Source organism: Sarcophilus harrisii, chromosome 2 (genome assembly GCF_902635505.1).
Source record: "Sarcophilus harrisii chromosome 2, mSarHar1.11, whole genome shotgun sequence".
NCBI lineage: Eukaryota > Metazoa > Chordata > Mammalia > Dasyuromorphia > Dasyuridae > Sarcophilus > Sarcophilus harrisii.
Genome location: NC_045427.1, coordinates 331,049,589 through 331,076,228, shown reverse-complemented (window position 1 = coordinate 331,076,228; position 26,640 = coordinate 331,049,589). Strand labels below are relative to the sequence as shown.

Here is a 26,640-nt window from a genome sequence, read left to right as displayed (position 1 = left end):
AATAAGAAAGGGATGAGGGGCTGAAAAAAGGGAAGGTAGTTTGAGGGAGAGTTTGCAAAAGCAAAACTGGGGAGGACATGGCTTCTTGGAAGTAGGATACCCAACCAAGGCAGCTATCTGAATCAGCAATGACAGCTGCTGCTTCCAGAGCTCTGAGACCACAATGGGTAAGAGAGTTGAAAAATGTTCAGGAGATTACAGGGATCTTTATGCTAGCACTTGAGATAGGCTCTTGCTTTTTTCAAATTTGGATCTCAGTCACAATGCTCAGTAGCAGTTCCAGGGCAAAGAACACTAATATACCAAAGCTTGCAGCACAGGGAAGTAGGGACCCTCCTCACAGTACCAGGGCAGAAAAGAGTGCTTGTGATCATTCACAGGCCAGAGCACAGGATAGGAAAGTAGCAAACTCTCTCTAGATTATACCAACCTGGAAAAACTGAAAATTTGCAGGTCCCTAGAAATATCTCTTTAAAAAACTGCACAAAACCCTGCAGCTTGGGACATTGTATCCTCCACCCTGGAAACATAGCCCTACTTTAACAAAGAGTTAAAGGTCAAGTAGTAGGCTGGGTAAATGAACAAACAACAGAAAAGAATTCTGACCATAGAAAGGTGACAAGGAAGCTCAAAATACACACTCAGAATGAGTCAGAACTCCTACATCCAAAGCCTCCAGGAAAAATATGAAATGGTCTCAGGACATGGAAGAAGCATAGGGAAAAATGGGAAGAGAAATAAGAGTAATGCAAAAGGAAATACAAAAAGCTAATGCCTTAACAAGCAAAATTGACCAAATGGAAGAGGAGGTATAAAAGCTCACTGAGGAAAATAATTTCTTAAAAAACTGAATTGAGAAAATGAAAGCTAATGACTTTATAAGAAATCAAGAAGCAAAACCAAAAGAAAGGAAAAAATGTGAAATATCTCACTGGAAAAACAACTGACCTTGAAAATAGATCCAAGAGAGATAATTCATAAATTATTGGTCTTTCTGAAAACAGTGGTGGAAAAAAGAGCCTGAACATCTTTTGGGAGGAAATTATCAAAGAAAACTGTCCTAATATTCTAAACCAGAATATAAAATAGGAATTGAAAGAATCCACTGATCGCTTCCTGAAGGAGATGCCAAGATGAAAACTCTTAGGAATATTCTAGTCAAATTCAGGAACTTCCAAGTCAAGGAGAAAATACTGCAAGCAGCCAGAAAGAAACAATTCAAGTACAGTGGAGCCATAGTTAGGATAACACAAGATTTAGCAACTTCTACATTAAAGGATCAGAGGGCTTAGAATATAATATTCTATTACTGTTCTGTAAGAAATGACCAACAGGATGATTTCAGAAAGGCATGGAGAGACTTACACGAACTGATGCTGAGTGAAATGAGCAGGACCAGGAGATCATTATATACTTCAACAACAATACTATATGATGACCAGTTCTGATGGACCAGGCCATCCTCAGCAACGAGATCAACCAAATCATTTCCAACGGAGCAGTAATGAACTGAACCAGCTATGCCCAGAGAAAGAACTCTGGGAGATGACTAAAAACCATTACATTGAATTCCCAATCTCTATATTTATGCCCACCTGCATTTTTGATTTCCTTCACAAGCTAATTGTACAATATTTCAGAGTCTGATTCTTTTTGTACAGCAAAATAACATTTTGGTCATGTATACTTATTGTGTATCTAATTTATATTTTAATATATTTAACATCTACTGGTCATCCTGCCATCTAGGGGAGGGGGTGGGAGGGTAAGAGGTGAAAAATTGGAACAAGAGGTTTGGCAATTGTTAATGCTGTAAAGTTACCCATGCATATATCCTGTAAATAAAAGGCTATTAAATAAAATATATATATATATATAATATTCTGGAAAGCAATGGATCTAGGATTACAATCAATCTACCCAGCAAAAATGAACATAATCTGTCAAGGGAAAACGTGGCATTTAGTGAATAGATGATCTTTCAGGATGAAAGGACCAGAGCTGAATAGAAAATCTGATTTTCAAATACAGGACTCAGGAGAAGCATAAGGAGGTAATCAGAAAAGGAAAATTACAAGGGATTTAATATAGGTTAATTGTTTACATTTCTAAGGGGATGGGAAGATGATACTTATAATTCATAAGAACTTTCTTATTATTAGGACAATTACAAGGAGTATATATAGACAGGGGGCACAGTGGTGAGTTGAATTCTTCATTCTCATTAGAATTTGCTCAAAGTGTGAATAACATACTCAATTGGGTATAGAAATCTATATTACTCTGAAGGAAAGTAGGAGGATGAGGCAATAAAGAGAGAGAAGGGAAGGGAAATTGGGAGGAAGTAAAAGCAAAACACTTTTGAAGAAAGATAGGGTGAAAGGAAATAGAGAATAGAATAAATAGGAGGGAATCAGAGGGAAATATAGTTAAGAATTGTAACCAAAAAATTTGGAGCAAGTTTCTCTGATAAAAATTTCATTTCTCAAACATACAGAAAATTGAGTCAAATTTGTAAAAATAAGAGCCATTCCCCAAATGAGAAGTCAAAATGTATAACCAGTTTTCAGACAAAGTAATCAAAACTTGCTATAGCCATATGAAAATAAAATGCTCTCATTCACTATTAATTGGAGAATTCCAGATGGAAGGAATCCTGGAGTACTATCTCATACCTATTAGATTACTTTATATAATAGAAAAGAAAGGAAGATGATGAATGTTGGAAGCAATATGGAAGAAGTGAGAAAATGATTATACTATTGGTGGTGGTGGTGTGAACTTGTTCAACCATTCTATGGAGCAATTTGGAACTATGCTTGGCGGGGAGAAGGCATTATAAAATCATACATGCACTTTGACTCAGCAATAACACTATTGGGTCTAGGTCCCAAAAGAGATAAAAAGGGAGGGACCCATGTGTAAAAAATATTTATGGCAGCTCTTTTCTGGGGAAAAGGAATTGGAAACTGAAGTGATGCCTAGCGGTTGGGGAATAGCTGGGCAAATTCTGTGTGTGAGTGATGGAGTGCTGTTGCGCTATAAGAGATTAGGATGTTCTCAGACAAATCTAAAAAGATTTACAAGATCTAATGCAATGTGAAATGTACTATGTACAAAGAGACAGCAATATTAGTGAATGATCAGCTATGAATCATAGCTATTCCTATCAATGATCAAAGAAAACTCTGAAGGACTTAAGATTAAAAATAGTATCCATATCCAAAGAAAGAACAGAGGGCTTCTAAATATGGATTGAAGCATAATTTTTAAACATTATTTTTCTTGATTTTTTTTTTTTTGGTTTAAGTTTTCTTTCATAACATGACTTATGGAAATGTTTTGCTTTGCTGCCTATGCATAACCTATATTAACTTGCTTGCTTTCTTAATGTATTGGGGAGGGGGTTGAGAAGGGAGGAAAGGAGAGAATTTGGCATTCAAAGTTTTCAAAACTGTTAAAATTGTTTTAACATGTAACTGGGGAAAGTAAAATACTAACAAATTTAATAAAAGGGGAGAAAAACTTTTTTAAAAGGATATACACACTTTTATAGCATTTTAGGCATAGTTCCAAATTTTTCTCCAAAAAGATTAGATCAGTTCACAACTCCATCAACAAGTATTATTGTCCTTATTTTCCCACATCCCCTCTAACATTTGTCATCTTCCTTTTCAGTCACATTAGCCAATATGTTAAGTGTGAGATGGTGTCTCAGAATTGTTTTAATTCAATCTTCTCTAATCAATAGTGGTGTGGGAGGATTCTGGGAAAATTGTGAAGTAGGTTGGTAAATTTCAAACTCTCTAAATTTCCTCCACAAGTAGAACAAATTTGTGCCTCAGGGCAAACATAGACTGGTGAAAAATTAAGAAGATTTGGGGCAGAACAGTAGTCTTCCTGGTACAACCCAACAAGATCTGAAGATAGACCTAGGCTGGCCCCTATGAAGTGGAAACACCTCCTAGCTAACTCTGCAAAAACACTGGGTGAGGCTGTAACCTTAGCAATAAGCACAGAGACTTTCACCTACTGGACAGGATAGTCAGGGTCTGAGCCCTGGAAGATTAAGAACCTCATCTGATTAGTAATGCCAGGCCCAGCTATGATGTGAAGATGCAGCCCTGGGCAAAATGGAATCATCACTCAGTGAGCACAGAAGCAGCCAGGGAAGGACCTTGTTAGTATGAGTACTTGCAGGAGGATAGAGCTCTTGGTTTGAGGTTTTTGGTCACAGGAGAGAGCTGAAGTGAAGTTAGAGGCACCATGTCCCCACCTCACAATTAGAGGTGCTTACACTAACAGCTTTTATTTTTTAAAAAATGAACCAGTTAAGACCACCCCAAAAATAGAAACTTACTTGCTATGGAAACAGGGAAGACCAGGGTTCATCTTCAAAGGAGGACACTGAAATAAAGAGTTCCTTTTCTTCCAGATAGTAATGTAAACTGGCTCCCTGCCTAAACAGAATTTAAAGAACTCAAATTTTTTTTTTCAAAATCAAATGAGAGACATTGAGGAAAAACTAAAAAAAAAAGTAAGCCATCCAAGAAAAACAATATTATGAAAAAAAAAAGTTAACCAACTAGAAAAGGAGATACAGAGTCGCAAAAATAAAAATATTTCTTTGAAAATTAGAATTGGGCAAGGGGAAATCAGTGAAGCTATGAGAGACCAATAACAGTATTTAAAATGAGAAAATAGAACAGAATGGGAAAATGACAGAGCTGGGGAATAGAACAAGAGAAAATATAAGAATAATTAGACAGCCTGAAAGTTGCAACCAAAAAAGAACCTTGACACAATAGTGCAAGAAATAATCCAAGAAAATTGTCCTGAAGTGATAGAAATGGAGGGAAAGTAGAAATAGGAACTTCCCCCTCATCACCACCTCAACAAGATTTTTTGTGGAAAACACATGGGAATATTATTGACAAATTTCAAAACCCCCAGATCAAAAAGAAAATTTTGCAAGAAACAAGAAAAAAATTCAAATATGCTGAAGCTACAATTAGAATCATATGGGACTTATCAGTAGCCACAATAAAAGACAGCAGATCCTGGAATCATACCTACTGACAACCAAAAGAACTAGATTTGTGACCAAAAATATCATGTCCAGCAAAATTATTTTTAAAATAGAATGAGAAAAAATGGATATTCAATGAATTTGCAGATTTTTCAGGACTTTCTATCAATGAAACCTGAACTTAATAGAAAATTTAATATATAAGAGCCAAGATCAGTTTTCAAGGAACTTAACATGGACAAATTGTTTATTTTTCCCCCATGGAAAATGTATACCATATGTTTAAGATTCATATCAACACTAGAGTAGTTCAAAAGAAATATTGGGCAGAACTAAGGTAAAAATAGTAATTATGTTATACAACTAAGGTGCAGAGGAAGTATAGATACAGAGGCATTAGAGAGGAGAGAAGGGATTTTAGTTTTGAAAACCTACTCAGAAGGGGAATAGATTCAATAGGCAACACTACCATGAAGGCTATAGCACCATCCAAAATCTATAAAGAAATAAAAGGAGAGGAATAGGCAAGCAAAGGGTGAGAGAAGAAGACAAGGGAAGGATCATTGGGTGGGGGCAATTTAAGGATCAGAATAAAGCAAAGAGCAGGGATAAGAAAAATATGCATGTGTTTTGGGCTGTCTGTGTGTGTATGTACGTATGTAGATATCTACATATTTATACATAAATATCTCTTAACTATAGCTTGCTTGAAAGTGGGAAGGATGAAAAAGGGAAAAATCAAGTAAAAAAGGTGCACAGCAGAGAACAAAAGAACAATCTATAAGGAAGTAAAGAAAAATGGATATTCATGAATATAATTTCTTCTATTAATATATATGTGTATATATGTACTTTCTTGATCTGACAATTTGCTGTTATATATTTTGAATCCTCCCTGATGTTTTGCTGGGCACATGACAATGTTCTCTTTTATTCTGTTTTTTAAGTAATTCATTATTTTTTCTTTTTTATTAAAGTTTTTTATTTTCAAAGCATTTACATGGATAATTTTTCAACATTAACCCTTGCAAAATCTTGTGTTCCAATTTCCTCCCCCTTCCCCCACATCTCCCCTAGATGGTAAACAAACTAATATATGTTAAAAATGATGTGTAGCAAGATAATTGTATGAGTATGTATACATACTCATACAATTATCTTGCTACACAAGAAAAATCAAATCAAAAAGGAAAAAATTGAGAAAAAAAAACAAATTACAAACAACAACAAAAAGAGTGAAAGTGGTATGTTGTGATCCACACAAGGTTTCCACAGTCCTCTCTCTGGATGTAGATGGCTCTTTTCATCACAAGAACACTGGAAACGACTTCAATCATCTTATTGTTGAAAAGAGTCATGTCCATCAGAATTGATTATCATATAATCTTGTTGCTGTTCACAATGATTTCCTGGTTCTGCTCATTTCAGGCCTTTCTGAAATCATCTTCCTGATTGTTTTTTATAGAACAATAATATTTTATAACATTCATATGCCATAACTCATTCAACCATTTTCAAATTGATGGGCATCCACTCAGTTTCCAGTTGCTTTCCACTACAAAAAGGACTGCCACAAACATTTTTGAACATGTGGGTCCCTTTCCATCCTTTAAGATTTCCTTGGAACATAAGCCCAGTAGAAATGGTGCTGGATCAAAGGGTATGAACAGTTTGATAGCCCTTTGGGCATAGTTCTAAATTGCTCTACAAAATGGTTGGGTCAATTTATAACTCCATCTACAATGTATTAGTTTTTCTACATCCCCTCCAACATTCATGATTATCTTTTCCTGTCATCTTAGCCAATCTAAGAGGCTTATAGTGGTACCTCAGACTTTTTAAATTTGCATTTCTCTGATAAATAGTGATTTAGAGCACCTTTTCATATGACTAGAAATAGTTTCACTTTCTTCATCTGAAAATTGTCTGTTCATATACCTTGACCATTTATCAATTGGAGAATGGCTTGAATTCTTAGAAATTTAAGTCAATTCTCTAAATATTTTAGAAATGAGGCCTTTATCAGAACCTTTGAATGTAAAACTGTTTCCCCAATTTATTGCTTCCCTTCTAATCTTGTCTGCATTAGTTTCGTTTGTACAAAACCTTTTTAGCTTAATATAATCAAAATGATCTATTTTGTGTTAAAAAAAAAAATGAATTCCAGTTCTTTGGCCACCCATTCCTTCCTTCTCCACAGATCTAGGAAGTAAACGATATTTTGTTCTTCTAATTTCCTTATAATATCACTCTTTGTCTAAATCATGAACCCATTTTGACCTTATCTTGGTATACTATATTAGATGTGGGTCAATGCCTAGTTTCTGCCATACTAGTTTCCAATTTTCCCAGCAGTTTTTGTTAAATAGTGAATTTTTATCCCAAAAGCTGGGGTCTTTGAGTTTGTCAAACACTAAATTACTGTAGTCATTGACTATTTTGTCTTGTGAACCTAACTTATTCTATTGATTGACTATTTTTTAGTCAGTATCAAATGGTCTGGCATAGCTAGGCTACCTTCATTTGCATTTTTCATTAATTCTCTTGAAATTCTTGACCTTTTGTTCTTTCAGATGAATTGTGTTGTTTTTTTTCTAGGTCAGTAAAATAGTTTCTTGGGGAAATTGATTGGTATAGCACTAAATAAATAGCTTAGTTTAGGAAGTACTATCATCTTTATTATATTTGCTCAATCTACCCAAGAGAACTTGATATTTATCCAGTTGTTTAGATCTGACTTTATTTGTGTGAAAAGTGTTTTGTAGTTTTGCTCATATGGTTCCTGACTTTTCCTGGGCAGATATTTCCCAATATTTTATACTATCGACAGTTATTTTAAATGGAATATCTCTGTGTATCTCTTGCTGTTGGATTTTGTTAGTGATGTATAAAAATGCTGATGATTTATGTGGGTTTATTTTGTATCCTGCAACTTTGCTAAAGTTGTGGATTATTTCTAATAGTTTTTTGGTTGATTCTCTGGGGTTCTCTAAGTATACCGTCATATCATTTGTAAAGAGTGATAATTTGGTGTCCTCATTACCTACTCTTAATTCCTTTAATCTCTTTTTCTTCTCTTATTGCCAAAGCTATCAATTGAATAGTAATATTGAATATTGAATAGTAATGGTGATAGTGGGCAACCTTGTTTCATTCTGATCTTATTGGGAATGGTTCCAGTTTATCATGATTACATATGATGCTTGCTGATGGTTTTAAAATAAATGCTGTTGATCATTTTAAAGAAAAGTCTATTGATTCCTATACTCTCTAGTGTTTTTAGAGTGTTGTATTATATCAAATGCTTTTTCTAGATCTATTGAGATAATCATATAATTTTTGTTAATTTGGTTATTGATATAGTCAATTATGTTAAGAATTTCCCTAATATTGAACCAGCCCTGCATTCCTGGTATAAATCCCACTTGGTCATAGTGAGATTTATCCTGAGGATGACTTTTTGTAATCTCTTTGCTAATATTTTATTTAAGATTTTTGCACCAATATTCATTAGGGAAATTGATTTATAATTTTCTTTCTCTGCTTTCACCATACCTGGTTTAGATATCAAAGTTCCACCCACAATGTATTAGTGTCCCATATCTATGTCATAAAAAGAATTTGGTAGGACTCCTTCTTTTCCTATTTTTTCAAATAGTTTGCATAGTATTGAAATTAATTGTTCTTTAAATGTTTGTTAGAATCAACATGTAAATTCTTTTTGCTGGAGACCTTTTCTTAGGGAATTGATTAATAGCTTGTTCTATTTCATTTTCTAAAATGGGACTATGTAATTTATTTTCCCTTCTGTTTATCTGGGAAATCTATATTTTTGTAGGTATTCCTCCATTTCACTAAGACTATCAAATTTATCAACTTATAGTTGGGCAAAATAACTCCTAATTATTGCTCTGATTTCCTCTTCATTGGTAGAAAGTTCTCCCTTTTCATTTTTGAGACTAACAATTCAATTTTCTTCTTTCCTTTTTTCTAATCAAATTAACTAAACAACATCCAACAAAGACCAACAAAATAGATATGGTTTTTTTCATAAAACCAACTCCTAGTTTTATTTATTAATTCAATAATTTTCTTATTTGCAATTCTATTAATCTCCCCTTTTATTTTCAGAATTTCAAATTTGGTATTTAATTAGGGGTTTTTAATTTGATTTTTTTCCTAGCTTTTTTAGTTGCAAGCCCAATTCATTGATCTTCTCTTTCTCTATTTTATGCAAGTAAACATCTAGATATATAAAATTTTCCCTTTTAACCACTTTGGCTACATCATGCAAATTTTAGTATGTTGTCTCATTGTTGTCATTCTCTTGGATGAAATTATTGTGTTTATGATTTGTTGTTTCTCCCACTCATTCTTTTTTTGTTTTTTTTTTTTTTGAATGAATTAAAAAAAATTTATTAAACCTTTTTATTTTTCAAAGTGGACAATTCTTCAACATTAACTCTTGCGTAAACCCTGTGTTCCAATTTACCCCACCTTTCCCCATGCCTTCCCCTAGAAGGCAAGTAGTTCAATATATGGTAAACATGGTAAAAATATATGTTAAATCCAATACATGTATACATATTTATACAATTATTGTGCTGCATAAGTGAAAAAGTGAAGCAAAATAAAATAAAAACCAACAACAAAAAGAGTGAAAATGCTATGTTGTGAACCACAAGTCAGTTCCCACAGTCCTCTCCCTGAGTGTAGATGGCTCCCTTCATCATTGAACAGTTGGAACTAGTATGAATCTTCTCATTGTTGAAGAGAGCTTTGTCCATCATCGTATAATTTTGTTGTTGATGTTTATAATGATCTCCTGGTTCTGCTCATTTCACCTAGCATCAATTCATGTAAGTCTCGCCAATCCTCTCTGTTTTCATCCTGTTGGTCATTTCTTACAGAACAATAATATTCCATAATATTCATATACCACAATTTATTCAGCCATCCTCCAGTTGATGGGCATCCATTTAGTTTCCAGTTTCTTGCCACAAACATTTTTGCACATGTGGATTCCTTTCCTTCCTTTAAATTCTCTTTGGGATATAAGCCCAGTAGAAACATAGCTGGATCAAAAGTTATGCACATTTTGATAACTTTTTAAGCACAGTTCCAAACTGCTCTCCAGAATAGCTGGATATGTTCACAGTTCCACCAACAATGTATTAGTATCCCAGTTTTCCCACATCCCCTCCAACATTTGGGATTATCTTTTCTTGTCATTTTAGCCAATCTGAGAGGTGTGTAGTTCACCCACTCATTCTTAAGGATTAAATTATTTAGTTTCCAATTAATTTTTGGTCTATTTTCCTAGCTTTTTATTGCATGTAATTTTTTATTGCATCATGATCTGGGGAAAATGCATTTACTATTTCTGCCATTCTGCATTTGTTTTTGAGGTTTTTATGTCCTAATACATGGTCAATTTTTGTGTAGGTTCCATGTACTGCCAAGAAAAAAAATGTATATTCCTTTCTGTCTCCATTCAATTTTCTCCAAAGGTCTTTCATCCCTTACTTTTCTAGGATTCTATTTACCTCCTTAACTTCTTTCTTATTTAGTTTGTGATTTTATTTATCTAGTTCTGAAGGAGCAACATTGAGATCCCCCACTAGTATAGTTTTGGTGTCTAATTCTCCTTGCCATTCTCAACTTCTCCTTTAGGAATCTGGATGCAATACCATTTGGTGCATATATGTGTAGTATTGATATTACTTCATTATCTCTGGTACCTTTAAGTTAGATGTAGTTGCCTTCCTTATCTATTTTAATTCAATCTATTTTTGCTTTTGCTTGATCTGAGATCAGAATTGCTACCATTCTTTTTTTTTTTTTAAACTTTAGCTCAATCATAATAGATTCTGCTCCAGCCTTTTATCTTTACTCTAAATGTATCACTCTGTTTTAAATGAGTTTCTTGTAAACAATAACTTGTAAGATTCTGGCTTTTAATCCTGTCTGTTATCCCTTTCTGTTTTATGGGAGAGTCCATTCCATCCACATTCACAGATAAAATTACTAACTCTGTATTTCCTGCTATCTTGTTGACTCCCATATTTTTTCCCTTTTTCCCTTTCCCTCCTCCTCAGTATTTTGTTACTGATGACTCTCTCCCTCAAACAGCCCTCCCCTTTTGCAGTCCCGCTTCCTTTCTTATACCTTTCCCCTTATACTTCTGTTCTCCCTTCTATTAGTCTACCTCTTTCTTTTCCCCTTCACCTCCTAGTTCCCTATTGGGTGAAACAGGCTTCTCTGTAAAGCTAAATGTGTCTATTATTTTTTGAGCCAAATCTGATGAGAGTAGGATTTATACAATGCTCATCCCCTATCCTCTTTCCCTCAATTGCAATAGGTCTTTTTTGCTTCCCCATGAGAGGTAATTTACCTCACTTTTAACTCCATTTTCCTCTTCTTCCAGTAGAATCACCTTTCCTCCTCCAGTTTCTTTTTTAAATCATAACAATAAAATTAAATTATATCTGCACCCTCTAAGTATACTCATTACAGAGATACAGATCTCAAGATTTAAACATGTCATCTTCCTATATAGGGACATAAGTTTTGTAAATTTTAAAAGAAAGTTATTTTTTTCTTTCCTTTTTACCTTTTTATGCTTCTCTTGAGTTCTATATTTGAAGATCACATTCTCTATTCAGCTTTGGTCTTTTCATCACAAATAGATGAAATTCATCTGTTTCATTGAATGTGCATCTTTTCCCTTGAAAGATGATGCTCATTTTGCTGGATAGAGGATTCTTTGCTTCAATTCAAGTTCCTTTGCCTTTTGTAAAATCAGATTCCATGCCCTATCTTTAAAAGTGGAAGTTACTAAGTCCTGGGTACTCCTGATTGTGGGTTCTTGATATTTGAATTGTTTGCTTCTGGTTGCTTGCATTATTTTCTTCTTGATTTGATAATTCTGAAATTTAGCTATAATGTTCCTTGGAGTTTTCATTTTGGGGTCTCTTTCAGGAGGTGATTGGTGAATTCTTTCAATGGTTATTTTACCCTGTGGTTCTAAGACTTCTGGGCAGTTTTTCTTGATGATTTCCTGAAGGATGAAGATGTTTAGGCTCTTTTCTTCATTACGGTTTTCAGGAAGTCCAATAATTCTTAGATTGTCTCTCCTAGATCTATTTTCCAGGTCTGTTGTTTTTCCAATAAGGAATTTATATTTTCTTCTACTTTTTCATTTTTTTTTTTTTTGTTTTGCAAACAAAACCAATGTAAGCAAAACAATGATTCTTTCAATCTCATTGAGCCATTTACTTCCATTTGTTCAATTCTAATTTTTAGTGAATTATTTTGTTCAGTTAGCTTTTTTTTTTTTAATCTCCTTTTGCATTTGGCTAGTTGAGGTGTTTTGTTCATTACATTTTTTTTCCATTTAATAAATCTTTTTTTTTTTTTAATTGAATTGGTTTCTTTTTCACATCTATTTTTTAAAAATAACTTTTTATTGCCAGAACCCATGCCAGGGTAATTTTTTACAACATTTTCCCTTACACTCACTTTTGTTCCGATTTTTCCCCTCCCTCCCTTCACCCCCTCCCCCAGATGGCAAGCAGTCCTATACATGTTAAAGAGGTTATAGTATATCTTAGATACAATATATGTGTGCAGAACCGAACAGTTCTCTTGCTGCTCAGGGAGAATTGGATTCAGAAGGTATAAATAACCTGGGAGGAAAAACAAAAATGCAACCAGCTTACATTCATTTCCTAGTGTTCTTTCTTTGGGTGTAGTTGCTTCTGTTCATCCTTGATCAATTGAAACTGAGTTAGATCTTCTCTTTGTTGAAGAAATCTACTTCCATCAGAATACATCCTCATATAGTATTGTTGTTGAGATATAATGATCTCCTGGTTCTGCTCATTTCACTCAGCATCAGTTCATGTAAGCCTCGCCAATCCTCTCTGTATTCATCCTGCTGGTCATTTCTTACAGAACAATAATATTCCATAACATTCATGTACCACAATTTACTCAACCATTTTCCAATTGATGGGCATCCATTCATTTTCCAGCTTCTAGCCACTACAAACAGGGCTGCCACAAACATTATGGCACATACAGGTCCCTTTCCCTTCTTTAGTATCTCTTTGGGGTATAAGCCCAGTAGAAACACTGCTGGATCAAAGGGTATGCACAGTTTGATAACTTTTGGGGCATAGTTCCAAATTGCTCTCCAGAATGCCTGGATGTGTTCACAATTCCACAAACAATGTATCAGTGACCCTGTTTTCCCACATCCCCTACAACATTCCCCATTATCTTTCCCTGTCATTCTAGCCAATCTGACAGGTGTGTAGTGGTATCTCAGAGTTGTCTTAATTTGCATTTCTCTGATTAATAATACTTGTCATAGATTTCTACTGACTTCTTAAATTGTCTTTGGCTGAAAAAATGTTTCTTCTTTACTTTTTGATGGGTATGTTGCTCCAGAATCAACTTGATGTTATTTTAAAATTGATTAGAGAGAAATTCTGGGAGAATTAATTTGGTTGCTGCCTTTATTCTGCCATCTTGACTCTTTCCCTTTCTCACAGTGAACAAACAACAACCCTCCTGCCCCCAGCATAAACATGAAGTCCAGAAAAACAATTTTCCACCTTAGTCATTCCTAAAAATGTATGCCTCTCACTGTATTTTAAGTTCATCACGTCTTTGTTAAAGGTAAGTGGAGTGTTTGATCTTTAGTCCTCAGTAGTCATGGTTTATTACTGCCTTGACCATTGTTCTAAATTCTTTCAAAGTTGCTTTTCTGTATTATGTAGTTGGATGAATATTGGTAGATTCAGAAATCTTCCCTCTGGATTTTGTTGGTTTTATATATAACAACTTAGGTGAATTTGTTTTCTATTTTGCAACCTTGCTGAATTTGATAATTGTTTCAATTAATATTTGGTTCAAGGTTTTCTAAAAAATCGTTTCATCAGAAAAAAAGTGTTAGCTTTCTTCCCTCTTTGCCAATGTTTACTGCCATAATTTATCTCTTTTGACTTATTGGAATAGCTAATATTTTTTAAGACTAAGTTTAATGGTAGTGGTGAAAATGGGCATATTATAGCAAAATAAGCTCCATTTATTCTAATGCTTTCTACAGTTTTTAATAAAAATGGGTTCAGACTTTTTTCCAAAGCCTTTTCAGCATCTATTAATATAACCATATTTTTATATTATTAACACGATTTGTTACATTTATAGTCTTATTTATGTTGAATCAATTCTTAATTTTTAAAATATTTTATGGAAGCCTAATTGCTAATGTTTTATTTAGAAGTTTTGTTCTGATGTTTATAAAGGGACACTGTATAGAATATAATATTTCTTTGTTATACAAAGAAATATAAAATTATTTATATTATTTATACAATACAAATTATAATATTAATCAATAATTATTATATTACATGATTATATTATATATAAGAATATAATTAGATAAAAGTTTCTGAGAATTCCTTTAATTTTCCCTTCAATTGTTATTTGCTTTCCCTTTTCACTTTTGAAATAATTTTACTTTCTTCTCAGCCTTATTAAATCAGATTAGCTGTTTGCTTTATTACATTTTTAAAAGTTGTTTTATTTATTAATTTGATATTTCTATTTTAATTTTAATAATTTCTTTAATTTTTAGAATTTCTTTAGTTGGGGACTTTTGGTTTAGTTTTTTAAGTTGCATGCCCAATTCTTTGGTTTTTCTCTTTTGTTAGTGAAAGCATTTAGAGATATAAAATTTCTCCTAAGAACTACTTTAGTTTCACCTCATCTTATTATTGTAACTTTATTTGATGAAAGTTCTATCGTTTCTATAATTTGTTTTTTGATGTATCATTTCTTTAGATATCTGTCATTTATTCTCAGATTACTTGATTATTTTTTAGCCTTTCTTTTAGGGTCCTTTATTTAATATAATTTTTAATTGTATTTTCACCAGTAATTGAAGTACTTCAGTTACTTCAAGTGTTTCAAATGAGCTACTTCATCTTTTCTATATTATTGTAGAGTTCATGTCTTAATACATAATCAATTTTTGTTAAAAATGAAATGCACAACTTAGAAGAACATAATCCTTTTTCTATTCCCATCCAATAGAAAGACTTTTTTGCTTCTAAGTTGTGCATATCAATAAAGTTCTACCTTCATTCTTAACTTTTTTATTGTTTATGTTGGCTAATTTATTATGTGTGAAAGGAATACATGAAGGTTCTCCTACCACTATAGTTTTACTATCTACTTCTAATTTAATTAATTTTTTCTTTAAACAATTGGGATGTTATTGTATTAAATGAATAAGTATTGATACTGCTTGAATAGCTAAAAGCATTCATAGTGGCTTTAAATATATTTCTTTGCTTATCTCTTTTTATTATGCCTACACTTATTGTAGCCTTATTTGAAAACATGATCCCCTTTCTTTTTTCAATTTACCTGAGCATAGTAGATTTTGCTCTAGTCCCTTCTTTTTATCTTTGCATTTCAGATGTGTCTGATGAACAACCTAATGTTAGATTGTATTTTCTAATCCATTCTGCTTTTTTTCCTTTTTTTGGATGAAATCATCTTATTCACAGTTGATGCAATAAGGAAGATATCCAAGATAGTTGAGAAGACAGAAAAATAAATAATAATATTAGCAAAATAATTAATCTTTTTTCTTCCTGAGCCTATCCCAGAGTACAGTGGCAGATGAGGGAAATAAGGATTCCTTTCTCCTTTCCCTTATTAGTAGTAGTCTTACAACAGAGCAACTCAATCAATCAGGAGTTGCATTGCTCTGTTGAAATTATTATGGAGCAAGCCCAAAGTGTTCAGCTCTTTCAAATTTCATAGTCAGAAGTCAAATAGAGCCATGAAGAGAAGCAGGACCAGGTATTGTAGTAGATTAACATACATAAAGAGATGTTGAGCACAGTGAGAGCAACATGAGAAATATAGGTCTTGCAATGAAGAAGTATGGATTGGTCTGGACACAGACCTCTATATATGTACCTCTCTACTTATAAGTTTAAAACATATGTCCATTCTTCCTATTGATGCTCTGTGTGGAATAATGTGCCCCAGATTCAATGAAGGAAATATTTTGGTACTGCTTTTTGTGTAAATGCCTCTGATTTGAAATAATTTTGTCAACTGACTGACCCTGAACCTTGGGTAGTAATCTCCTGGAGACCCAACCTGTTGAGTATGAGTTGGGGAGTAGGAAAGTAGATTCAGTGTCACATCTTTAAATAAACCTGTTTTAAAACTGGAATTTAAAAAATATAAATAAAGCATTCATGAAGTGTTTTCTATATGTCAGGAACTGAATTCCAACTGGAAGATAAATCATATAAAAGGGCCTAGGATGTCCTAGCAAGATGATATGCAGAGGGAGAGGAAGTGGAGGTAACATGTCAATAATAGACTGGCATGAAGTAAACAAAGTAGGGGATTATAATCATTCTACCAGTTATAGCTTTAAATGAGACCCCAGTGGAGAATTCTTCCCTGCTTTCAGTGATAATAATGAATGTAGGAAGGTAGTTATCACTCAATGAGGAAAAATGCAAGAATATCTGAATCCTATTGATCTTTTGCTTGGACACAAAGAATTATTTCAGACAATTTTTTAAAATTGAGCTACAACAGAAAATAATAGAAGAAATGAATAAGAAAGCGTGGATAAGCAGGACATCTTTGAAATTAATTCGTAGAATTATATATATATATGTATATACACATATATATATATTTTTAAATCAAGGCACGTCAAATGGAGATTCATAAAAAAAATCATTTTTGTGTTCGGAAATAACATTTTTTGGATGTTTAAATTCAGAATAAAAAATATATATATACATATATATTTAAAAGGAGCAATAGGGAAAAAGCTATGATGTTAGAAATATCACCTTCATGAAGCGACGATTACGATGAAAAAAAGAGTTTTTTGCTGAAGAGATCAAAGAGAAGAAGCTGCACGGGTAAGGGCCATCAGGTTGGCAGAACTATGGTGGCCCTTAGAGCTGGTGAGGCAGTTGACAGTATCCCCAGATGAATTTACATGGGTCCAAGTTGGCTATGAGGATCCAAAAGGAGATCGGTAATGATTGTCTTATTCACTCTATCTGCGCATAAGGATATTGGCTCATTTTCACCACATAAATCTTGGCAGGGACAGAGGCACGGACGGGATCACGGGCAAAGTCAGGGGCGGGGGGGCCGGGGCCGGGGCTGGGGCCGGGGCCGGGGCCGGGGCCGGGGCAGGGAGAGAGAAAGTTCTGCCGCGCCCTAAGCGCGGAGCTTGCACAAGCCTTCCACCCCGAGGGGTGCCGCATCCCGAAGCCCACCAAGCCAACGCACAGTGGCGCGCCGGCAGCAGGAGCCTCTCGTCGGCATCTTTACGCCTGCGCCTGCTTCCATCAATCAAGAGCACGACGCTTAAAATAGGGATCGGTCAGTAACGGGGCTGGAGGACTCGGCAGTTTAAAACGCCCCGCTAGAGGCGGAAGGGCTCCGCCAACAAACACCACCGGGCCAGGAGAGCTGCCCTCTCGGGTGAACAGGCCAGAGCCTAAAGGAGAAGAGAGACAAGACAGGAAACGACGGACCCGCCCTCCACCTTCTCGCAGTTCTGTTCAGAGCATGCGCCTCGGCAGCCATCATCTACGCTTCCTCCCGAGGCTCCGGAGTCCCAGAGTTCCCTGCGTTTGTCGCTGCTTAGATCTTGGAGCTGCCCGTAGCCGCCGCCCTCTCCTTGCAGCTGTTGCAGCTGCCTCAGTCGCCGTCCACGCCCCTCCTCCCGCTGCCCTCGCTCTTGTTTGCGCCTCCTCCCTGGGCTCCTCCTCCCGCTGCTGCTCCTCCTCCTATTCTCGTCTCCTCGTTCTTCCTCTCCCCAGTGCTACTGAGGGAAGATCTCTAGCTGCAACCTTTACTGTCCCGGGAACCATGGTAAGGCTGGCCGCGGGCGGGGCTGGAAACCAGAAGTCGGGACAGCGTCCCTGGCCTTTAGACCTCGGTCGGCCTTTTGGGTTCAGGGCCGCCATTTTAACCTAATTTTAGCCTCTCCGGGGTCGTCGCCCCCGGTTCCTGTCCCTGCCGCCCCATCCCCCACTTCTGCCTACCCTGCCCATTCTGCTGGGCCTGCGGGGCTGAGGGGGCCCTACATGGCCACAGCTTCTCCGGCGGGGATCCGGGGCGTCAGGGGTCCGTTCCCCAAAGCCTCTTGTGCGGGGCCCGGGGCGCGGGGCTGAGGGCTCGCCTCCGGCAGGGGCTCCTCGCTGCCCCTTAGAGTTATTGCCGAAGCATCTCGATCACACCCGAGGTGGTCTTGCAACTGTTTTTCAGAGTAGGAAACTGAGACCGGTGTCCAACCCCTGGTCTGAGCCTAGGACTTGCGTCCACGGGCCGAGGGCTGGCACTGCAATTACTGGGGCCGGGGCGTGGCAGTAGGGTCTGCCTGGAAGCCCCGGCGTTTGTCCTTCAGTTTCACTTGGACACTGTGCTCACGAAAATGTACAACCCTCTTAGCTCAGAAATGGCCCAAAGTGTATAGAATCTTCTTGATGTTACTTCTGAGGGAGATACAAGGAGGAAGAAAAAAGGATTTAAAGAAACGGGGAAAAAAAAAAAAAAAAAAAAAAAACTGGCTGTAGCCCGGCTTAGGTTTAGGGAGGAAGCTCAGTCGTTCATAACTTGGGAAGTTTGCTCTTCGTTACCTCTCCTTATGTGGAAACTGCGCTGGATAGGATGATTCTCCCCTCTCCTCCCCTTAAAGTATGGATGCATTCATTGTAACCCCAAAGTTTCTTTTTTAAAGGACCCGGTTGTGTTGCTATGTAAATACTGAATCTATTTCTGCTACTGCTTTTGAATATATTACTGCTATGACATCACCAAGTAAAATAAGGGCTATTTCAGAGTGGAACAGTAATTATTTATTATCCTTTTACCTCACTGTTTTATTCCAACCTCCTTAAAAAGTTGATAGAGCAGAAAATTACAGGAAATTAGTTTGGCCTTCCTGATTTATCATCTATTAAAATTTCATGATAATACTTGATTCTTTCAGACTTTTAATGAATAACTCCTCTTTGGGAAGTCCCTTCTTTTTATACGTCATTAGTCATACTCCAATAGATATTTGTTTAAAATCAAAATGCTTTTTCTAACTTAATATTTTTTGTTTTTCAGGCTTCTGGAGTAACAGTGAATGATGAAGTAATCAAAGTTTTTAATGACATGAAAGTAAGAAAATCTTCTACACAGGAGGAAATCAAAAAAAGAAAGAAAGCTGTTCTCTTCTGTTTAAGTGATGACAAAAAACAAATAATTGTAGAGGAAGCAAAGCAGATCTTGGTGGGTGACATTGGTGAAACTGTAGAGGACCCCTACACATCTTTTGTGAAGTTGCTACCTCTGAATGATTGCCGATATGCTTTGTATGATGCTACATACGAGACAAAAGAGTCTAAGAAAGAAGATCTAGTTTTTATATTCTGGTGTGTAAAATCAAAAGAAAAAAAGCATTTTAAAATGCAAGGATTATTGTTGACAGATAGTTTTGCACTTATATCTCACATAAATGGGATTGAATAATTGTTTTTCTTCTGTAGGGCTCCTGAATGTGCACCTTTAAAAAGCAAGATGATTTATGCTAGTTCTAAAGATGCCATTAAAAAGAAATTTACAGGTACAAACAATAAATATTTTGCAAAAAGCAATTATTGTTTCTTTTTAACAGTAAGGTAATCGACATTGTGATTGTCTTGTTTTTTAGGTATTAAACACGAGTGGCAAGTAAATGGCTTGGATGATATTAAGGATCGTTCAACGCTTGGAGAGAAATTGGGAGGCAATGTAGTAGTTTCACTTGAAGGAAGACCTTTATAAAATGACAGTGAAGTGCCATCCAGAAGTAGCTTCTATTTCTGCAGCTCCGTCAGTTGGAAAATAGTGTTAGGTTTTTGTCCCTTACCATACTCTACCCAAAAACATAAAGGAGATGTCAGTAATTTAAGCAGCCTACCAGTGATTGCCATTAGATTGTTTGATCCTGGTAGTTATATGTAGCCAAAAAGGTGGTATTATATGCATCCCTTACAGAACTAAGATAAGTATAAGTCAGTTTGAATGCTTTGAAAGTGTGATCCACTTGTCAGATGCTAAACTTTATTCAGTATTACTTAGAGTTGCACCTGATTGCAGTTCCTGAAGTTATTGTGCTTTGTACACCTAACCTGCCTTTTAACACGCCTATTGTGACATGGCAGCATTTATACATACACACATACATATATGTGTATGTATATATACACACATATATATTTATATGTGTAACTATGCATTGAAGCACTTTTATGTAATAAGGTTGTCCCCATCAAAAAGGAATGCCAATTAAGTTGTTATAACTATCATTAAATTATTGTAGTTACCTCAGTGTTCATTCCTATTATCTACATATCTTCCTAAATGAAGTAGTAGTTCATGCCTTTTTATTTTCCATGAATGTACACTACAGAACCAGGGGTAGGAGTTGTGTTTACCATGTGAGTCTTACAGTACTAAAGATATTTTGAATAATGTAGTTGTAATGCCAATTTCTGTATGAAAAGAGCCTTAAATGGAACATTGTTTTTGAGATCAAATTCCCTTCCCCCACCAAATTGGCCACGTTACAATAAAACTTGTGGCTTATTACAGAATGTTGCCTTGTTTTCCTTGAAAATATAGTTTAGTATGCTTCTGTTAAGCATATTTTGAAAACTGTTCTGTGGAAGTATTGTAAAGGTAAACATTTATTTGTTCATCTCAATATAGCTAATTTGTGAATTTTCCGTGTAGTTGTCATAACTTTCATGACCACATTTTGATTTCTTTGGAAATCCTACTTTTGTAGCATATAGCCATTAAATTAACAGATACCTATGTTATGCCACAATAATTCTATAATAACATTTCAGATTTTTAAATTTGAAAACCAAATTAGTTTTTGCATTTTTACATGAATTCTTATCTGATTATTTTTATTAAAATACAGTAGCTACATTTTTTGTGTAATATATTCACATTTCAAGACAGTTGGCAGTCTTTGTCTTCCTTTGTTGTGTTGGACAGAACTTGGGAAATAGTCTTTCTTTGAAGAATATAATAATATTCTTGGTACAGGGTTTCTTTTATAAACTCTTTTTAAATTCTAAAAACTAAAATGAATACGATTTTGATAATCAAGTTTTAACATTAGTTGGGGGATTTGGTAGAGTTCCAAAGGCTACTCTTATAGAGAATTTGATCTGCCCTGTGTGAGCAGTTTACTGTTAGCCAGAGCTATTTATGGCAGACACATGCTTTTGTATCTTGTCATAGTTATTCACAAATGGCAAAATTGGACATGATTCTACTGGTATGTAAAAAGGCATGTTAATTGTAGTTTGAAACATAGCTATAAAAATACTTTTTATGAGGCAGAAACTGAGAAATACAAATAAATATTTTTTTTTTAATTATTAACAAAACACAAGCAAAATTGATGCTTGAATGCAATTAGATACTTGCCATATTTGGGAATTTTTTCAGAAGAAAACTATAGGTTAATTCTCAGGCAAGGAGACATCAATTTTAAACTGTGAATGGCTTGGGACTTTTATATAGAGATTTTATTTCAGGCTTCCAGCTGTTTTGTGTATTACTCTGGTCATTTTTATTGCCTTTTTGGCAAGGCCAAACTCCTAAGCAGAGCATCTGAGTGATATACTTAAGACACATCACAGTTACTGTTAGCGTGCAGGTTTTTTTTTTTCAATTATTCCCCCTTTCTGCTTCAAAATAAGGGGCTATTACTTAAGTTGTACAGAGCAGCAGTATTTGACTTTATGTCTGTTTTTTTTAAATTGACTGGCCTACCACTAAGAGTATATCTAAGGATTTGATCATTTCAGCTTATTTTTTTGCTTTGTTCTCTTTTGTGATTGATATATTACAAACCAAGAAAACTGACATGTTTAAAATGTACTGAACTAACTTCACTCATGAAATATATCTTTGTATATGCTATTGAAAGCAACTGAAATATGCTTATGTAAGATTAAGAGCATTAAAAATTTCTTAAATAGCTAATGTATCAAAGAGGCATAGCCTGGTCTTAATCTGTTTTGAGTGATTAATGTGAAATATGACTAAGAATAGACATTTTTTTTTGAAAAGCTATGTTGTTGAAGTTATTTGATAAATTGATAAGATCATAAATCTTGAACTTGAGGAGACCACAAAAGCCATCTAGAAAATTTTACATTGAGAAAACTAATACCTCCAGAAATTTAATTTGCCCACAGTCACAGTTGGTATCAGAAACAGGATTTGAATCTTTATTCTCTTAAATTCAAAGCCAGTTCTTTTTTCACTATACTATGCTCTCAACATCAAGCAAATACAGCTTGGCACTTATCCCAAATTGGCTGTCAGCTGTTGTTTTCTGTCTAAAATAGCAGTACTCTTACATTGTGATTTTGTATACTCAACATAGAGGAAATTGGTCAATAATGTTGGGTTTCCCTGTCTTGTGGCCCCTTGTAAACATACATATAGCATCTCTTGCTTTGGTGAAACAAAGTGCAGTCTTAGAGGAGGTTTTCTTGTTAACTTTGATCTTGATAGTTGGATTTAATTTCTTTTTTTCTCCAATTCAATAAACCTTTATTTAAATGCCTATTATATATATGAACGTGTGTGTGTGTGTGTGTGTATGGCAACGTGCTAGGCAATGGCAAAACAATGACAAAACATTGCTATGCTCAAGGAGTTTATATATACAATGTAAGTTCCTCGAGGACAGGCGTAACTATATACCATATGCTTTATATATCATTTGGATTACCAGTTGGGGAAGAATTGTAACTTCCATTTTAAGGGGTTTTTATTGTTTTAAAATTACATTTTATTGATGTCTTATACAAATCATTTCTTAACCTTGTCCCATTCCCACTGAATCTTCATTTATGACAGGAAATTATGAATTCCACACACACACACACACACACACACACACAAAACCCTTACATTGTAACTTTATCTGACCATATATTTCACATTGTGCCATTAAGAGAGAGAGACATTTTGCTTTCTATCCTCAGAGTTTGACTTTCTGTTATTAATCTCATTTATGTTGTGATAATAGTGAAACAATGCACAATAGTGGAAAGAGCACTGACTGAAGTGAGAGGACCCAGGTTCAAATCCCTTCTCTGAAGCTAACTTTAAGACCTTAAAGTTCTTAAATGGCTTTCAATGCCCCTGCCAGCTCTAAATCTGTTATTTAATCATCTGAATTATTGCATTTATTATTCTTTGGTTCTGCTTCTTTCCTTCTTGGCCAATTCATACAAATCATACCATAGGTTTAGAGCTAAATAGTAAAGCCTTGGAGTTTGAGTGGGAGAGCTAGAAGGTGGAATTAAACCCAAGTCCTTTTGGTCCTATCCTCTGCTGCCTTCTCAGAAAATTTTTATGATAAAATCTTGAACAAAAGTTCCCAAAGAATCCTTAATGAAACTACAAATTTTGGGTGTATCTTATTTTTATGGTTAAATCTTCACACATTTCTGTAAATTCCTTTTGTCTTTTCTTACTACACATTATTACATTTGGTTACCGTAGTTTTTGCATTGATTCCCCAAGTGATACCTACTGTTTCTACTGCTGCTATTCTGTAACATATTTGCTATAAATATGTTGGTATATACTATACCTTTGTTTCTGCCTTTTGAGTTGAATCTCTGGGTCAGAGAATGTGATTAATTACTATTTCTTTCATAATAAATTTACATCAAATTGGTTGCACTGATTCACAGTTCTAATAATATAGTGTGCTTTCATTTCCATAGTCTCTTCAATGCTGCAATTTTTTATTAATTTTATGAATGTGCAGGATATTTGATATTTTAATTTATAATTCTCTTAATAATGACTTGTAGCATATTTTCATGTGGTCATTTATAGTTTGCATTTCTCTTGAAAGCTATTCATGTTCACCATGGAATGAAGGGGAAAGGAAAGCAATAGCCAGTTGGATAGTGCCTACTATGTGTTAGACACTGCTGAGCAAATATCCTATTTGCTTTTCACAACAACCCTATGAAGTAACCCCATTTTACAGTTGAGAAAGTTGAGGCAGATGTAGCTAGGAAGTGTTAAACCTGGATATGAACTATGGTCTTTCTGATTCCTGGCCCAGCACTCTTATCTATTGTGAAATGAATCTGTTAAATATTTCTATCAATTCTCGATATACTTTAGGTGTCAGACTTTTATCATTAATATTTGATAGAAACATCTTTTCCTTGCTCTACAATCTCATTGATTTTTATTTATGCAGAATCTTTTGTATAACAAATTATCTGCTATGTCTTCTATAATCTATATTTGGTTGTTTCTTCACAGTCATCATACATCTGGTTCTAATTTTTTAAAAACAGGTAATCTTTTATATTTGGGTTATGAATCCATTTTAATGGCTCAGCTTAATCTCAATCTAATTTTCACCCAATTGCTTTTCAGTTTTCTTTGCAGTACTCAAATAAATAAATGAACGTTGGGGAGGAGTTCTTCTAATTTTAGGATTTATCAAACACTTGTCGACTATTTTGATTATTTCTCAAGTTTCAACCTTGGATTACTACTATCAACTGCTGCCTTTGTTACTACTATGCACATGCTGCTAATTTTCCTAATATGTTTAATGGTTAACCACTATGCTAATGACCCTAGGTTGCTAGGCTTTTTGAGTCCTTTCTTGGCAGCTAAAATTTTTTCTCTTGTTAGCGTATTTGCCAGTAGTTATCTTTTAAATTTATTATTTATCTATTATGAACTTGGAAACCAGATAAATAAGCTTTTCTATAATGTATTCCTTCTTCAGCTTTCACCTCTTAGTATACTTCAAATCAGAGCTCATTACTACTTTCTACAGGATGCCTTTCCCAATGCTTTCCAATTGTTATAGCTCTCTCTTTGAAATAAAACTTTTTAAATACATATTTTATTTATTTAACTGGCTACCTACATAATCTATTCTCCCCTTTTCCAATTCCCGTGGACTATAAACTCTTGAGGGAAGGGACTTTTGTTTTTGACTGTATTCTCAGTGGCTAGAACCTTAATGTATAATAACAGGTATTTAATATTTCTTGAATTTAATTGTTACGATTCTTTCTAAATGAAAATTAAATAGACTTTGAATGAATTCAGTGCATTTACTTTTATAGTACATAGACATAAATCTTTTGTGGCTTTTTTGTTTATTTCCTGATTCTCTGCTTTGTTTAGATAAGTGAGCATGTTGGATATGTGAACTGAGGCATTTATTCATTTTTACTAATTACCTTGATTTGCTCAAACTCCCCTGCTATTCAGATGATGCCAGACAGACCTGGGACTCAGAATCAGCCAAGCAGGAGATAAACTAAGAATTCCTTAAGCTGAACACTTTTGAAATTCTTTGCAGTTATTCCCTTGCTGAACCTGGAGCTCCCTCTGTTATGCTAAGGAACTAACTCAGACTGGTTCATGTTAAATCCCAGCCCAGCAACCAAGTTGTGAAGGAATTATTTGAAAATGAATGTGTGTGCTTATCTTTCCAGTTGTTCAGAGACTCAAAAGAGAAAGAGTGAAGGAGATTTATTCCTCCTGATATATTTTTGAAAGAGTAAGTTGGAGTATATCTTTTCATTGTTTATATAAAGAAGTATATTCATATTGTATCTCAACAGTAAAGTAGAATAATAATGGAATTATGAAACATGACAGCTGACTGGTTTGGATTCTTTCCCATGTGCCATCAAGTGATATGATAGTGCTCAAGAAATTGAATCTATTTTACATTTTTTTCAAAGTGAATTTGACATGTGTATGCATAGTATAAAATATTTTCTTAGAAAAGCATCTATCCAGATAAAAATTAGTTTTTCCTCTAAATTACAGATTACTTTAAAGAAAGACCACCAGAAGCCAGTTTGCATCATTTGTACCTTCTATTATAGTTTTATATATTTTCTCCTAGTTTAAAGAATTTTGAATGATAGATCTTCTAAGATTGCCTTTGGAACACTAATAGCTAATTAATTGAAATTATTAAGCTGTTGCTAAGTGCTGGCACGGTTCTAAAACAATAACAACAACAAAAAATTGGCCCTGCTCTCAAGGAGTAATGGGGAAGAAAACATGTAAATAACTATACACAAAATGTATATAGATTCTATGGAAGATAATGTCAGGGAAAGTGCTAGCCATAAGGTGAATTGGGAAAGACCTGAACAAGGTGAAATCTGAACTGAGTCTTAAAGAAAATCAGGAAAGTTAAAAGACCAAGATTGCCTAATTTGTGTTTTTATCATTTTTTGTACCTTGTTTGTTAGTTTGTTGTGGCTTAAGGCCAAATAATGTAGATAGGAGATTTACTAATTGGGTTATTATACTTAATTTATATAAATTTGTGGCAAGATTATTTTTCATAGAGAATTCAAGTCAATAAGCTTTGTTAATCATTTAACGAAATCTTAGAACTTTCTTACTTCCTAGAAATAATAGTAGTCCTTTATAATAGTTGCATTTTAAGTGACACCTTT

At 34.7% G+C, this 26,640-nt stretch overlaps 1 protein-coding gene and 1 long non-coding RNA gene across 2 annotated transcripts in view; one reads left to right on the top strand and one right to left on the bottom strand.

The window, feature by feature from the left end:
- The window catches only part of LOC116421596, a 43,708-nt gene extending 26,290 nt beyond the window's left edge, over positions 1-17,418 (bottom strand). Inside the window, exon 1 of the long non-coding RNA XR_004232048.1 lies at positions 16,936-17,418. This is a non-coding gene — a long non-coding RNA (uncharacterized LOC116421596). The remainder of the gene's footprint in view (positions 1-16,935) is intronic.
- Positions 17,419-17,560: 142 nt separating this feature from the next.
- Positions 17,561-22,727, top strand: CFL2 (cofilin 2). The gene is made up of 4 exons (XM_003759048.4): positions 17,561-17,974; positions 19,217-19,524; positions 19,639-19,715; positions 19,803-22,727. Exons 1-4 carry the CDS (start codon positions 17,669-17,671, stop codon positions 19,913-19,915), a joined length of 804 nt encoding a protein of 267 aa, XP_003759096.2. The 5' UTR covers positions 17,561-17,668; the 3' UTR covers positions 19,916-22,727.
- The last annotated feature ends 3,913 nt before the right edge of the window (positions 22,728-26,640 follow it).

Bases quoted from the DNA above. Each gene is read 5' to 3' on its own strand.
- CFL2 (XM_003759048.4), top strand. From the start codon at position 17,669: ATGCGCCTCGGCAGCCATCATCTACGCTTCCTCCCGAGGCTCCGGAGT. The intron at 17,975-19,216 runs GTAAGGCTGGCC...TTTGTTTTTCAG, and splicing joins TTACTGTCCCGGGAACCATG to GCTTCTGGAGTAACAGTGAA. The intron at 19,716-19,802 runs GTACAAACAATA...CTTGTTTTTTAG, and splicing joins CATTAAAAAGAAATTTACAG to GTATTAAACACGAGTGGCAA.